The 16,405-nt window shown below is 38.7% G+C and overlaps 1 protein-coding gene across 2 annotated transcripts in view; it reads right to left on the reverse strand.

The window, feature by feature from the left end:
• Positions 1 to 1,489: 1,489 nt before the first annotated feature.
• The window catches only part of LOC146553148 (contactin-associated protein-like 4), a 150,338-nt gene continuing 135,422 nt past the window's right edge, over positions 1,490 to 16,405 (reverse strand). The window contains exons 20-24 of one of the 2 annotated variants that reach the window (XM_085253689.1): positions 15,829 to 15,962; positions 14,065 to 14,152; positions 8,314 to 8,544; positions 7,115 to 7,186; positions 1,490 to 5,838 (exon numbers count right to left, since the gene is read on the reverse strand). In XM_085253689.1, coding sequence (XP_085109815.1) covers positions 5,645 to 5,838; positions 7,115 to 7,186; positions 8,314 to 8,544; positions 14,065 to 14,152; positions 15,829 to 15,962 — 719 coding nt within the window. In that variant the 3' untranslated portion in view covers positions 1,490 to 5,644. Of the gene's footprint in view, positions 5,839 to 7,114; positions 7,187 to 8,313; positions 8,545 to 14,064; positions 14,167 to 15,828; positions 15,963 to 16,405 lie in introns of those variants that run through there. The other variant, XR_014889419.1, reaches the window with a different exon arrangement.

Genomic DNA, 16,405 nt, shown 5'->3' on the forward strand with positions numbered 1-16,405 from the left:
CAAACTTCAATCTAAATTTGGGTTTTTGGAATGTAATGGTTGCAGTGGTAAGGTTCAAATTTTAGTCTGAAGGGAACTGGCAATAGAAATCACATTATTCTTAGCAGTTGCTCTCACTGAAACTTAACGACCAGCTTGTACTAACCAACAATGTGGTTTGCTGTGTAAGGGCAAAACCATACCATAGAGGGTCCTTATATAATTGTTAAGATAAGTGGACTTATATAATGTTTATTGTTATATTGTTAGCATTTACCTCCACACCATAAAAAGCATGAAGTAAAATAATGCATTACTTTTTAAAAGCAATGTGTAATTTATAATATTTTTTTCAGCGTAACAACTCCAGAACAATTTTCAGGTGCCTTTATCTAACATGTGAATGAACATCAAGCAAAACTAGAATAACGGAAAGTTAAATTAAAACATATTTGTTGCACTTTGTATATTTTGCAAAAATACTGTATGGTTGTGACAAACGTGCACAGCACACCATTCAGGAGAAACGCTCAGTGCGGCATCAACCGGTGCAGTTTTAACACGACATTGCTTTAAAACAGAGGCAGCTCCAAAGCTTCAACCACTGTGTGTATCGAAAATAACCAAAGGAAGGGAGCTACATAAAGCCCTGTGAGTCACAGCGCCATCGCAGATGAAAAAGCCAGCACATCAAAGCTCTTTCAAATGTTAACCCAGGATGACAGTCTCTTTCCCTCTGCTGTCAACTGATTGGCGAAGAGGGGAAGAGACTGGTATTTATCATCCTAATCAGACGCATTAGATGTATACCGCACTGCCCACAGATGAGACTGAATCCTTTAACGAGTTTAAATTCTAGTTGGCTGTAGAGATTATTTGATCCGTTTGATGTTTTCTTCAGCGAGTCTCTGATATCGCCGCTGATGCTGAAGATGTCAGTTATCAGCTTTACTTGTGGCCTCTGATCACAACCAGTAAGCGGATACTTAAATGAATCGAGCAGGGACCACTGATGTGCGGCAGCTGAATCATATCATAACCTCAGGCGTCTTAGCGCTTGAACAGAGAGAGGCGCTAAGTGACTCTTCACAGGCAATCACTTTGTCACCCTCTGCTCCTGGATGCCACACGGCTTTACATATTTCTCTCATCTCTGGGATGTTAACAGCCATCATAAATGTCAGCACTGAAGGATGAGCATCCTCCCACACTCCAGTTAAAAGGAACACACATAAAAGATGTAAATGTATGTAAATTGTTATGGTTATTGAGGGGGAAGTCTTTGCTGTATGTCACATTCATTTAACAAAGAAACAAAAGATTGCAGTGGTTTACATTTTTTTTGTAAAGAATCCTACCTCAACTAATTTTCTTTCATTTTGTTGCGGAAACACATGTCATCGTCCTGCAGAACCCTTCAGATATGCAAATGTAAGAACAAATTGATTCACAAACACAATTACTGTTTAACACTCCTGCAATTCGTGTGTAAAGCATGAAAACATGATAGTTTTTATTTTTAAAAAAGCATTGTTATTTATTTTCATCAAACAGGCGTTTTTTGTTGATAACCAAACAACCAGAGTTATGGATGAAAGCTGTATATTTCTATTGCATGTCACTCACACTCACATCACTGTATTCACTAACACTACAGATACACTGACAACATTTCATCGTTAAACAAGTGCATTGTCAGAGAGAAACTACACCACTGTCAGTCAAAAAAAAAAATACTGAAGAATAAGACTTTAATTACTCTATATTTAACTTAAAGTCAATAAATCCCATGAAAAGGTCAAATTTCACTTCCCCAAACTTTTTTTCTAGCCTCAGTACTGTTGAAAAAAACTCCCAAAAACTAATTTGAGACCACGGTAGTTTTTGGCAAACCTTACCGGGACTTCGCTACGTACTTCTATGTTAGCAACTCAGCTCAGCAGTAGATTCACACACAAATACTTTAGCAAGCATTTCCCATAGCAGGACAGTTTATACACAGACAGTATAAAGGATGGACGTAGCCACTCTGATTTGGCCTGTTGGTCAATAAAGTCCTGTTATGAAGCCTTGAGTAGAGCATTTCAAGCCGTTTGAAACCAGATGCAATGAGGGAGGGGCAGCTCCAGCAGTGAAATAGTGTGCAATGAGCATATCTTTGATAAGTCCCTCACAACTCTCTGGATGGCAGTAATTTACAAAATGGGCTTAATGTTGTTATTCGTTATGGCGAATGACCATAAATCCATCAGGGGAATATTTACTGAAGTCACACAGAGCAAGGGAGCCAGGGAGTGTTTTCCCATAGACTTCTACACAACTGTAAGTTTTATTGAAAGAGGCGTTGCCCCCTGCTGGACAATTAAAAAACTGTAGGTTTAAGGCACTTCAGTAATGCTTTTCAGACCTGGAAGCTATGTCCATGTTTTATCCTGTCTATAGGTGCACCTGTGTACTGTGTTCAAAATGACTCGTCAATCAAAGTAAAGTCTCACTGGTTATGATTACTTGTCACAGAGAAATATATATCACAATTAATATCAGTTACCTGTTGTTGTTGTTTTTTAACTTCACAGAGTTTGATGACAATAAGAAAACTGCATAACTTCAGACCTGGTCACATGATGTGAGTTTCATCAAATTAATAATAATAACCCCCCACAACCTGCTAGGTTAATGATCTAACATGGCACCAATGCAAAGTGAATTTAAGCAATTTTTTTTTGCTTTATTTTAATCACATTAAGTTAGGTTATTAGCCAATTTGCACATTTTCTCAACATTTGAGGGAACGTAGAGCCAGAGATAAATAAAATTGGGAACCTGAAATTTAAAATACATGAATTTAAATATGTATTTAAAACGTTTAAGTTAGTGAGTGGACAAACCTGATGACAATAAGGACTTCCTGATTTTATTTTGGAAAGTTCTTTACTCAGTTAATGACGAAATGTCAGGCAGTGTAAACAGCCCATTACACAATTAAACTAAAAGACAGTCAAGAAGCTGTAGCTCATCAGCTAGTGGAGCATTAAGAATGTATAGTTCTTGTGGCTGTGCTCACATTACAGGCTTTGCTGCACATTTCTGATTTTTAACTCGTTCTTTTTACTCTTTTTAGACAATTTTTTAAAGTCAAAAACGTAATTTTTTTTGTTTTAATCGTGAGAGTTTGATACATTCAGCTCAGTAACAGATCAAAGTATTAGACCAAAAGTCCAGTAATGCTTTGAAAGTAGCGGTATGATTATTTCATTAAAGTCCATTAGTCGGTTTGAGGGAGCCAAGTGGAAGTCAGTAGGAGTGGCATGTGGGAGTCTCGGGTATGCATGCTCTCTGGAGTGTCACAGATTATATTCCTATATTCACGGGCTTAAATTTGGCGAGCATGCAGAGCATACAGGATAACTAGCCCGTGCTTTATTTAGAACGTGAATGAAAGAGCCACAATGTTTTAATACAGCATCCAGTTCTCTTTAATACGTCCACTTGATGACAACAGAAAATATACAACAGGAAGTGGGATGTAAGCCTCCCACACCAACGGTACCACTCTGAAGTGGTTGTATAGCCCAATATAATATAATATAATATACTTAGTGCTGTAAGCGTTAATCTCGATAAAATGACATTAACGCCATAACTGCATTAATGCGGCAAATCTCCGTTAACGAGTTACTGCGGATCGCCCCGTGCGTGTGGCTGCACAGCATCAACGCGTTAGCATGGTTAGCTCGCTGACAGTACTAAATATGATATAATACAATAATGCAATTTCCTAAAAACACAGGCTTCCTTTAATTCTCGTGTGACCAGGTCTTCATCCTTTAAATGACAAATTAACAAAATTCTACATAATAGTGTAGAAAATGATCAGCCTCAAATGTAACATGGTTGTAATCTTGTTCGTCGTGTTAAAATGGTTTGACAAAACCAGAGACGCTCACAGTGACAGTTTGCACACGGTTTCCACAAATCACTTCACAAATCCCACATTAGTGACTGGTGCCAATGTTATGCTGTGTTTGCAGAGGAAACTTTTGAAAATGTTCTTCTCTGGGTCTTGAGAAACGTCTTATTTGCTTTATACATATGCAGCGTATCATCCAGCACAGTTCAGTCTGCACGCTCGTCTGGATGTCAAAGTTACCTGTTGAACCTAAAGAGTGCTGCACTGTAGTAACTTCTGCTGCGAGGACAGTCAGTGCTTCTTCACCAGAGAATGAACTCTCTGGAATCAAGAATGGGACAGACAACAACGCAAAGAGATGAATTATGCACTTTGAAGATTTAGCAACTTTTGTCATTAAAATCCCATCTGTGCATTGGGTCTCTCAGAGAGACGGTGGTGTGTGTGCGTGTGTTGATAAACAGCTGCTGTTGGGCCTCTCTGCTTGGTGGTGTTTTCATTATAACCATGTTTGCTTGACACAGTCTCTCAGATTATCTTTCAGTCTTATTATTCTCCTCTGTCTCTGCTTTCCATCAAATCACAATTCACCTGTCAGATCAGAGCAGATTAGCATTTCACAAACACATTAACCGTCTCTGTGTGCAGTGAATGAGGTGACAGACAGCCGCACTGTTACCGCCAGCAATAAAAACTTCCCCATTCAGAGACATTTAGAGCATTTGGAGATGATGCTCCCAGCAGGCAACATGCAGCAGGGAGGAGAAAACTTTAATAAAAGAAAAATATATATAAAAAGCTAGAAAACTACAAGAAAAGGTTTAATGTTGTGGTGTGCTCAGAAGAGAAAAGAAGAGACTGAAAAAGGAAAGAAAGGAGAAAATGAGTCCCTACTGTATAAAAATCTCTTATTTCCACAACTGCAGCGTACCAACAGTACAAATGCAATATGTGCTTATTCACAAGTGAGCAAGACTGTTGACTTTAAGATGTCACTTAAAAAGGACCAAAAGAATCTGTTCTAGCACAGCATGGCTGGAAAGAAATCACTCAATAAAATGTATAATTGAAATGCTGACAAAAGCAGTCCATAGATGTTTGTTAGCTAAATTCCTCTGACAAAGTACAATTGTACAAGCTCGCACAGTTTTCCTTTAAAGACGTCTTCAAGGTTCCAGAAACTCCAAATTGTTATTCTCCCAAAACTTCCCGCATAATAAAAAGGCATTACAAATGAACAAATGCCAGCACTTACAGAAGTAGTCTTCCTGAGGGCCTGATTAAGGGACAGACTTTTCCACTTCCAGTTAAGCAAACAACATTCATGACCCTCATAAAAATGCACCATCAGCCAAATAACTGCAAACAACCTGATTCTCAGGAATAAAGAAATAAAGTTAAATCAACCCATAAAAAAATAAAAACACAAAATACCTGCAGCCTTTGAATATGACAGAGTGACAATACCTAGAGACTGCTGTAGACATAATTTCCCACATATACATTTTTTTTTTAAATATTTATAGTAGTGGAAACAAGTTTGTCAACACTTTTAAGGTCCAGCACTGTAGTCTGTTTGATTCACTATATACATAATATACAGTAAAAGACAAAACTGTTCCTTTTATACGTTCTCTATTGCGTGGAGCCGCTGCGTTGTGGCTCAGTGTGCAGTCTGAAGTGCTGAGGGATGACGGACAGTCCGGTCTGCACCCCTCCAAAAACCACCATCTCATCAGGCATTCAGGATTCTTGTTAAATGATATACTCCTTTGGGTTTTCACAGGGGACGCTCTGGGAATCAGCCTGGTTGCTAAAAGCAAAATCCTGGCTGTTTTCCTGCCGGTCCTTCACTTGCTGGTTTCGATATGTCTCTTTTCTCTGGTAGAGTAATCTGCCCGTTATCGCCAGCCCAGTCACAACCACAAAGATCACAACAGCGATGACACCTGCAGGGCAGACATATCCAGGCATTCAGGTTTGGACAGGTCTTTTATGTTATGTAGCCCGCACTTAAACTTTATATTTGAATCAATGGAGCGGACTTAATAATACACAATAGAGTTTAAAAGCACTACAAACTACAAGCCTGGAGAACTACTTACAGAAATCCCAACAAAGCTTGCTTAACAGAGATCAGAGGCTGTGTTTCAGAGTAAAAGGCGGTCAAACCAAATATTAATATCACTCTATCTCTGCCTTATACCCTGCAAGTCCTTGTATGTTTGCACACGTTTCAATAAATCCCTGCACCTATTTGAGGTGGCTCAAAACCTGCTCGCAGTGCTGTTTATTAAAAAAAAATGTTAATTAAAGAAGGTACAAAATAGTTAGTGCTGAGCAGCTGCTGTTGGGTTTGTTGACAGAGTGGATATCTCATCTCAGGGACAAAGATGTAACACAAGAAGCCCTTTAAAAGGTAAACACTAACATTTTTATTTATTAAAGTCTTACTTTTCTTATCTGACTGTAAGTATGCCAATAACAGTAACACGCTTAGCCTTTGGAAATCACTCGTCAAAAAAACATAAAGAACTGTCATCATAAGGAAGCTGGAAATAATTCGATGTCCTGCAGCTAATACCTACAGTCCTATAATTGGGTTAGACAATGAACTGAGTAGAATCCACATTGTAATTCACTTGTAAATCTCTCACAGTGCTCAGTCTCACAGTACATTGTCTGCCCATCTCTCCTGGGTAAGTCGGCTTTCTTGCCCTGCAGTCTGGTTGTTCTAATCTAACTTCAGCACACACTGAACAGAATCTCACACATTTGTACCCAGCTGGACTCCTGTTTGACACATTTCTTCATTCAGAGAAAGTTTCATCTAATTGGAATTCAAAAACAGAAATCAATTTTGCGCTTTACTACTTTGGTTTTAAAACTTTTGAAGATAACAGGGTGAAAGTTTCAGCAGAGGTTTGGTTAGTTCAGCTGCCCTTTGTACACTGAAACACCAGAATCTCTCACTTTTGTCTCGCTACAACTTTATAGGAACACTTTGGAATCAATCTTCATTTTGAATCGTTCTGGAGTGAAGCGGGGCGATGTAATTTAGTTCAAATGAAATATTTTGCTCATCATATCACCTTTGCCAAAATCCCCTTATCGCTGAAATATTGAGTCACACGTAGTTCAAGAAAAGTTCAACAGCAAAACGCAGCAAAACAAGGTGAAGAAGGTTCACGGTATAGTGAAGTATGTTTTTAAAAAAAACAGTACCTCCAATAAGAGCCGAGTCCGTCCTAATGGCATTGATCAAAGGTTGACCCGAACCTGCTGAACCAGACTGATCTACAGCAGAGAAAGAGAAAGGATGAGATAAAGAGGGAAAAACGAGGTAAATAGACACAGTAAGGATGAAAAACCAAGGGCAACGTGAATTAAAAGAAGAGATACAGAGAGCTTTAATAGAAAAGCGAGGTAAGGTAGATGAATGAGAGGCAATAAGAGGAAATAAACAGGTCAGACAAAAGAAATGGACAAGGAGGGCTATTTAGAGAAACAATAACGCTCATAAAAACAGATACAAAGCAAATACTACAGCAGCAAGTTAGACGACTGTTTAAGGAATATAAAACTGGATGAAAACAAGACCGGAGGAACTGTTTGTAACTCCCCTGTGTGGGTCTAATTAATTACGTTATCAAGCACATTGTCATTTGTCATCCCAACAAGGTGTACAAATTTAATGACACCATAATGCAGCTCACAAAAAGCAGCTCCCATCAATAAGACACACACACAAACACACACACACACACACACACACACACACACACACGTTCTAACCTGCTATTGCACAATTATCATCACGTTAAAAGGGTTGGAAATTATTAGGCGTTTAGGCCAGCGAGAACAGCAGTTACATTTAAAATGAAAGGGCAGAGGTATCCTCTGAATGTTTTTTTGGGGCGTGTTTAATATATTTTTCTAGGAATATTAATAGAACTCCCATCTGCAGTGAGCAAAAGTACAGCACCCTGGGTGATTCAAGGGCTCATACAGCAAGGCTGATGTTTCCAGTGCAAGAAAATTGGGCTTTCGCTTTTTATGAAACAACTTTCCAGCCATGGCGTGAGGCAAGAATTCACTGTTGAGCCTCTATTGACCTCCCATCCCACCCTCTGCACATCACGTCTTCTCCAAACTGCAAAGCACACAGCGGGCTATATGCCAGCTTGATTGGACCCAGAGAAATAACCCTGAGCTGGAATGATAAATTCTGGCTGGAGGATTTCTGTGTACCAAACAGTTTACACGACCATCCCTTTATTATTTATTTTTATATATATATATATATATATATATATATATTTATTTTTAGTGTCAGTTATGGACTCTAATAATTACTCTAATAATTTAATTACCACAAAACAGCTTCTTCACAGATGATGCAAATGAGGCTCCTCCTTTCTTACCTGACAGGTGGTGTGTGTTCTCAGCTGCATAGGGATTGGTTGAAGCTGCAGAGCCACAGTTAGATTGGACTAAAGGTCCAGTGATGATGACAGGGCTGGTGTCTGAGTGGAGAAGAGCTGCTTTCAGAGGACTCATGGTGTTAAAGTGAACCACAGACAGACAACCAGTAAAACCGAGGGACGCCAACTTGGCCAGGTCTGGATCCAGGTCTGGATCCAGGTCATCAGATTCTGGGAATAAGAAAATATCAGACTCTTGAAATAAAAAATACCAAAAAGTCTTTTTTTGTGACAACCATATAATCCACTTTTGATAGTTTTGCCCTTTTGTTGATTTTATAATGATTTGAAAGTGTAACTTTACAAATCAACCAGCAAGCCTTGTGCAAGGAGAAGGATCGCTCAGTGAACCTTCAGTCAATAAAAGAAAAACTCACAATGCTCACAGAAATAACTTACATCTGACAAAAGTAATAATAAATAAAAATTCTATAAATGTTAACCAATGAAATTCAGACATTGCCTTCAACCATGCTTCAATGTAATTATTTAAAAAATAAATGCATGAAAAAGGCCTGGACAAAAATGATGGTACCCACAACTTAATATTTTGTTGCACAACCTTTTGAGGCAATCACTGCAATTAAACGATTCCTGTAACTGTCAATGAGACTTCTGCACCTCTCAGCAGGTATTTTGGCCCACTCTTCATGACCAAACTGCTCCAGGTGTTTCCGGTTTGAAGGGCGGCTTTTCCAAAGATGCTCAATAGGATTGAGGTCAGGGCTCATCTCATAGAAGGCCACTTTAAAATAGTCCAATGTTTTCCTCTTAGCCATTCTTGGGTGTTTTCGCTGTGTGTTTTGGGTCATTGTCCTGTTGCAAGACCCATGACCTGCGACTGAGACCAAGCTTTCTGACACTGGCCAGCACATTTCTCTCTAGAATTCCTTGATAGTCTTGAGATTTCCTTGTACCCCGCACAGATTCAAGACACCCTGTGCCAGATGCAGCAAAGCAGCCCCAGAACATAACAGAGTCTCCTCCATGTTTCACAGTAGGATATTGATATGCTTCATTTTTTTAGAGCTGATGTGCCTTGGCAAAAAGTTCCATTTTTGTCTCATCTGTCCACAGGACATTCACCCAGAAGCTTTGTGGCTTGTCAACATGTAGTTTGGCTTATTCCAGTCTGGCTGTTTTATGATTTGTTTTCAAAAATGGTGTCCTCCTTGGTCGTCTCCCATGTAGTCCACTTTGGCTGAAACAACGACGGATGGCGCGATCTGACACTAACGTTCTTTGAGCATGAAGTTCACCTTGGATCTCTTTAGAAGTCTTTCTGGGCTCTTTTGTTACCATTCGGATTATCCGTCTCTTTGATTTGTCATCAATTTTCCTCCTGCAGCCACGTCCAGGGAGGTTGGCTACAGTCCCATGGATCTTAAATTTCTGAATAACATGTGCAACTGTAGTCACAGGAACATCTAGCTGCTTGGAGATGGTCTTATAGCCTTTACCTTTAACATGATTATCTATGATTTTCTTTCTCATCTCCTGAGACAACTCTTTCCTTTGCTTCCTCTGGTCCATGTTGAGTGTGGCACACACCATGTCACCAAACAACACAGTGACTACCTGGAGTCATATACATAGGCCCACTCACTGATTACAAGATTGTAGACACCAGGGATGCTAATTAGTGGACACACCTTGGATTAACGCGTCCCTTTGGTCACATTATTTTGATTCTCTTCTAGGGGTACCATCATTTTTGTCCAGGCCTGTTCCATGCATTTATTTTTTAAATAATTACGTTGAAGCATGGTTGAAAAACAATGTCTGACTTTCATTGGTTAACATTCATAGAATTTTTATTTATTAAGACTTTTGTCAGATGAAAGTTATTTCTGTGAGCATTGTGAGTTTTTCCTTTATTGACTGAAGGGTATCAACAATTTTGTCCACGTCTGTAACTCATTGCTTCGAGTATTTGAGACGTGCATGTCTTTGCTTTTTTTGGCAAGAGTTTAGTGAGAAGCATTGTATCACTAAGAAATGTGTATCTATTGTCAGCCGTAAGTTAGCTTCACCTTGTAAGTTTAATCTATAGTTTTACAATTTACTGGCATGCCACAGCGACCAGACTTTGCTGTTTTGTCTTATTATCAGACTGAACTTGTTAACTTGGTTTTAGGACTAACTTTAAATGTAAATTTAAAATGTAAACGAAATGCTTTACATTAAAAGAAGCCATGTGTGTCATCATTTCGACAACAGCTTTAAAAATATAAACCTTATGGTTTCCATAGGACAGTTTAGTTAATCACTTCAGATAACTGAACTTTTAACCTTTCAGAAGCTTGCTCTGTCAACCAATAGGGTGATCTGACACGACAAAAAGCACGACAAACACTGACAGGTACATTGATCCTGCTTCACATTCCCACGTTATCAGAGTGGGACAATAGTGGCAGCTCATTGACAGTAATAAGGACACACACAACCTCACACACACTGTCAATACAACACAAACCGTTCAGCTGGTCAGCTTTAAAGTCTGCATCCATCACTCCGTTTGACACGTGCACTCTCCAGCTCTTTCTGTTCATTTTATTGACTTCAAACTCTCCATCATTCACCTCTGCTCCTTCACAGCGGTGTAAACAGCAGCTGTGAAAGCCCACATTACTGCTGGAAACAGCTGCATCACTATCTGTTCAGATGACTGAGAGGTGACTGTGGTTTAAGCAGCACACATCTGCATGCTGATGAGAGCAGCAGGAGACACTGGCGCAGCCTGTAAGCTCCTCTCGGCTGATACACTACAGCCACTCTCTCTACCCCCACTTTGTTTCTGTGTATTCCTTCCGGGTCCATTAGTTAGGCTGATGGATGACAGGGTTCGAGGGGAGTGACAGAAAATCCACTTTCCTGCTGCTCTTCAGATCCTGATCTGACTCCCAGCCTCTGCTGGTTTGACAGAGGAGAGGACCGGTCACATGCTGACATGACAGGGTTAAAACCCACAGTGGAACACTGAGCAGATTTACTGCATAAAGAAAAGGATCCTGAGGGGATTTGTATTAGTTGTGTAATAAGACAGCATGAGTGCACGGCTTCTATTACATGTGGATTTCCATTATTTCGTTAATTGTTGTTCTTTTAAACTGTTAAAGATTTTGCCACAGTTTTTCAGTTCTTACATGGTGCAAAATTGTACATTATCTTATGTTCATTACATAGCACGTCCTGATGGATGCCCCGGATGAAAGGCATTTCATTCGGCTGACTCATGTTTCACTATTAATTGCAGAGTGTTACGTTTTAAACCACCAGTGCGCTGCTGTGACTCCGAGTCTTATCAGAAAGCTGTGACCACAGCCTGCAGCCTCTCAGCACCTCGTGTTATTAACAGCTTATATCTCAGCCTGTCTTTGATGGTACTGCTCAAGGAGAGCATGAATAAGTCATGACAGAGCCCATTTCTCCCTCACCCCAGCACTGTTACAGGTCCCAGTTCAAGAGTATGCATTGGAGATCAATGAAGATGTGGTTTACACCTCCCAGAGAGTGAGTACTTTTCCCCAGGTGTCAAATCTGCACTTGTGCATTAAAGCAAACACAGTTCTGGTTTAACCTCACCCACCAATCACGGTAAACCCTCGACGGAACCCCATTTGCCAGAATAAGTATCTATTTTTGTATGATAGAAAAAGGAAAACATTTGTATTTATTTTAGTTGTTATGTAATTTTTAAATATCTACATGTCTAAATTGCACATACTGCGATAATAACATGCATTTTACTATAAGTGGTTATACCATCTATGAAGATTTATGCTGTTTACAGATTATACTGTGTTGACCAAACCATATGTTTTAAGGTTTGCAATACTGTATTGCTTTATGCATACACTGCATTATACAGAGAAATGTTCTGAATATTTATCCTAGCCTCATTAATAGAAATGGGATGGAAAAAATAATGGAAGTGTAATGCAATTCAGATTAATGGCAAAAACACAAAAAACACAAAAACTGAATCCCATATTCTCCATTAACCTAATATTTATGAATCCTTCTCACCAGCACATCCTTATACTGGGACCAAACAGATCATATCCATAATTAAAATGCAATAAGTACCAATTTGTGAATATTAACAAAAAGATTGTTTAGCAGTACCATGTTTTGCATAAATGCACCATCGTTGTGTTTTGTTTTATTTGCATAGTATTTGATAGAAATATAAACATCCTTTATTGTCCCTCACTAGGGAAATTCACCTGTTCCAACAGCAACGCGAGAGAGAAATGGAGCAAGAAAATTCACACAACAGTAAAGAATAAAAATACAAGAAATAAGAGACTGTACAGGGCAAATTCACAACACAAGAAAAAAATAATACTGTAAAGTTAGGGTTTCAATAAAATAAGGGTCACTAATTGCAAAATCTGTAATCCCGGATACGTTACTGCAAAAGGCATGACGTTCGAACTCCCCAGCTGTTATTTGCTGAGGGAATTTGTCAACCTCCTACAACAACACCTGCATCATCTTAGACTGAGATTTTGATTTTCTGTGTTTCCTATTTACTGAGCCGAAGTCGTTCTTCATGTTTTCACTATGAACTGGCGATGGGGATGAGTTCTTACGTTTATTTGTTTTTACAAACTACTGCATCTCAAAAAAAGTAATATAGACTTTTTTAAAATATAATTTAATTGAATTAGTAAACCCCCACACTATGAATGTCTCTTTGTGCTCAGTAGAACAGTCAACTTTCAAAGACGTTGGCCCTCACGCAATGTTTACGCAAAGTTTCATGAAGACTGATCGAGTTGTCTCGAGTTGAGAGTGAAGCTTCTTAAAGCTCAAGTTGTCTGTTTGAACTAGCTTCCAAGCTTCCATTAATTACCGAAACAATACTGATAATATTAATAGAGATGCTAAAAACACAAGTGCAACAACTGGTGAAGCCAAGTAAGTCATGCATACACTCATCATATTTCAGGCTTAAAACACATACGCAATGATGTTTCCTTTAGCTTGTTGTAATAACATATTTTCCCACAATTGATGAGCATTAAAATTAAAACATATTTCCTGTGTAGTTTTATGTTCAATTCAAATTGGTTTTATTAAAAAGCGCCAAGTTACAAGAGCTTACACTGTAAAGACACTAAAGTAATACATGGAAACCCCAACAATTAAACAATGTTTAATCAACAATATTGTATCGTTAGCTTTATTTTTTCTAAAATCTTGTTTCTATTTTTTATTTAAGTTAACTGAAATGTTTTTTATACCTACTTTTTAGTTTTAGCTACCCATAATCACCTGTGTTTTATAGAGAAAATGGACAGTGCTATCAAACATGTGTCATTTTCAGGACATCATACATTAAAGTTGATATCATTTTTGGCTTCTGAACTATGGCATCTTTTTTAAACGAAAGATACCAGAAATGTCTGAACATCAGTTCCTGCAGCAGCTATACACGAAGTTCAGGGTTAAAGTCATGATTAAAGACATTTTTCCATTTTGCCTCAGTCTCTTTTTTTTCCAGATAATCTGAATAATCAGGCTTGCTGAGAACAGCTAAAGCTACATTTATTTCTTTAAGTTTCCCAAAGCTGAGTGTGAAATGAGGCCAAACACCCCAGAGCTGTTATTCAAATGAGTGTGAGTCTGAGTGTTCTTTAAGTAAAAGGGCTTCTTCTCTATTTTTACAGGCTCCTCACTTACCGTGCACTCTGCCCAACACCAGCGACTTCACAGCGTTGAATTCCCCATCAGATGTCAGATTGAAGTCTTCTCTGGCATTTTCATCAATCTGAAGGAAGAGAGCTACTTCCATTATTTAAATAGGAAAGTTTTGTTTTAATTTCGGCGACTTTGAGCGGTAGGTGTGGCACGAGAAAAACATCTTACAGAAACGGTATTACGAGGTACTCTAAACGTGCTTCAAATTTGATTCAAATTTTTTTAAAATGGATGTAAAACTATCTCCATCACCTTATGACTCCTATACTGTATGCTGCTAAAGATACAACAATTCAGTATGACGGAAAGTGATAAGATGAAATGTGCCTCATAGTTTACTGGAGCCTCACAACACAGTGAATCAGGAGGCTACACCCACGCAAGACAAGGTCACCTTGTAATTTATCTCACAGTTGATAATTATATAGGCATTCTGGCTGCTGCATCCTGGTTAGATAAAATTTACCTCATACATCATCTGAGGCTCTTGTTAACAAGATAGGAGATTCAGGAGATCCAGATACGATGAAGATGCTTCATATTTCATCTGTGGCTTATTTAATGGGCGGTTTGTCCGCGCTGTCCTGCTATAGCTGCATCCAACTACTGTGGGTGGAAGTAAACTACATTGCTGACTAAGGCTTAAAACAAAGAGGGATTTTTTTTACAATACTGTAGTGTGGTCCACACCAGAACTGCTTGCGTGTGTGTGTGTGTGTGTGTGTGTGTGTGTGTGTGTGTGTGTGTGTGTTATTGCCCTTGAGATAAGCTCCTCATTGGCAAAGACATGGAACAAAAAAAGTTTATCTTAAGTAGCTTTGCACCTCATCTTCTTTATCTGCATGTACAAAAGCACATCATCGACATAAAAGGAGCAGGTTTTACGACACAGTGATGCATGACTTTGCATTATTTATGGAATAATTTTAGCAAGTGGCTCAAGCACCATTACATTACTGGTAACGATACTGGTTACTGGATAATCACAATTAGGATATTGTATTTGATGCAACATCATAACAACATAGCAACATCATAACATCATAACCTGTTGCATCAGGCTAAATTCTGGAAGTGTCAGAAGAATCACTACACCTATCTCACAATGAGACTGCTGTGACTGTTACGAGCCACACCTGCTAATCATTCTGGAAATACAAAATAAAATGATTCTCAGTGTGTGGTTCAAACATGCAAACTAAATGTTTCCAGCAAAGAAGAAACTCTTGTCGAGTTGTGGCAGCAGAAGCTTGTTTGTATGATGTGTTTTCTGGTGTGATAATGACAGTGCAAAGGAGCAAGTAATATGGAGAGAAACGCCCTCGGGATTGCTGCCGTGCACTGAAATTCTATAGTAGATATCAGCTTTACAACAGTCTGCAAACAGTGAATAAAACATGATGTTGTGTGCCAAAGCTTATGAGATCCACAATAATGAAACATCAGTTTGTAGACTCTTTAAGGGTTATGAAGCGAAGGTGGTAGGGATGTGGCCAAAGGTTTCTATTGGAATGTGTTGCTGTTGTCACTCACATTAACTCTGCAAACAGGATCATTTGTGTGCTGCTAATCTGTCTTTTGTTCCTCCAATGTAAGAAAACAACAACCTCGCAAATTTGCATTAAACGCTGGACTTGTTTTTTTTTACCTAAAACAATACCGACGCCTTTGTGCGAGCTGGATTTCGTTGTACTTTGCCAATTTGCAAACTTGCAGTGATTTCATGAGCTGATGAGGTGTTTTTACCTGCACAGACACAGAGTCTGTCAGCCTCTTGATGGTAACGGTGTGAAGCTGTCCATTGGCCACGTTCCTCACGCTGCTCCTTAACACTTCAGCATCTCTGCTGCTGTCCAGCTTGTATCTCACCTCCAGCTTATCTTCATACATAACAGACACACACACATACTCATCAAATAATAGTGTTACAACTCAGATATATGAAAGAAGTAACATTTCTACACTTTCACAGAAGAAGGATTTGAGATCATCAGCATTAAGTTTGGTCTTTTCCTGAAAATTAGGCTTTGCTACGTTGTATAATCTTCACCAGCAGGGCAAACATACATTTAATCCTTCATATATGGATCTGAATGTTTTGAAGAAGTTGTTGTTCTATTAATTGAGATTTGCATAATAGGAGGATAAGCGCTAATTCCCCATCAATAACAGAGCTAATCCAATTAATTCCCCTAATAGTCAAGCATATTAATTGGAGATTTATCAAAAGAGTGAAGATTAAAGATTGTTTTTAAAAACGAAAGTTTTTTTTTCTCACATCTGCAATATTTCCATAAATCAAAGTGAATAAATCATATCACAA

Source organism: Mchenga conophoros, linkage group LG18 (genome assembly GCF_057382185.1).
Source record: "Mchenga conophoros isolate Kocher_MC1m ecotype Shallow Benthic linkage group LG18, M_conophoros_male_GT1.1, whole genome shotgun sequence".
NCBI classification, from domain to species: Eukaryota; Metazoa; Chordata; class Actinopteri; order Cichliformes; family Cichlidae; genus Mchenga; species Mchenga conophoros.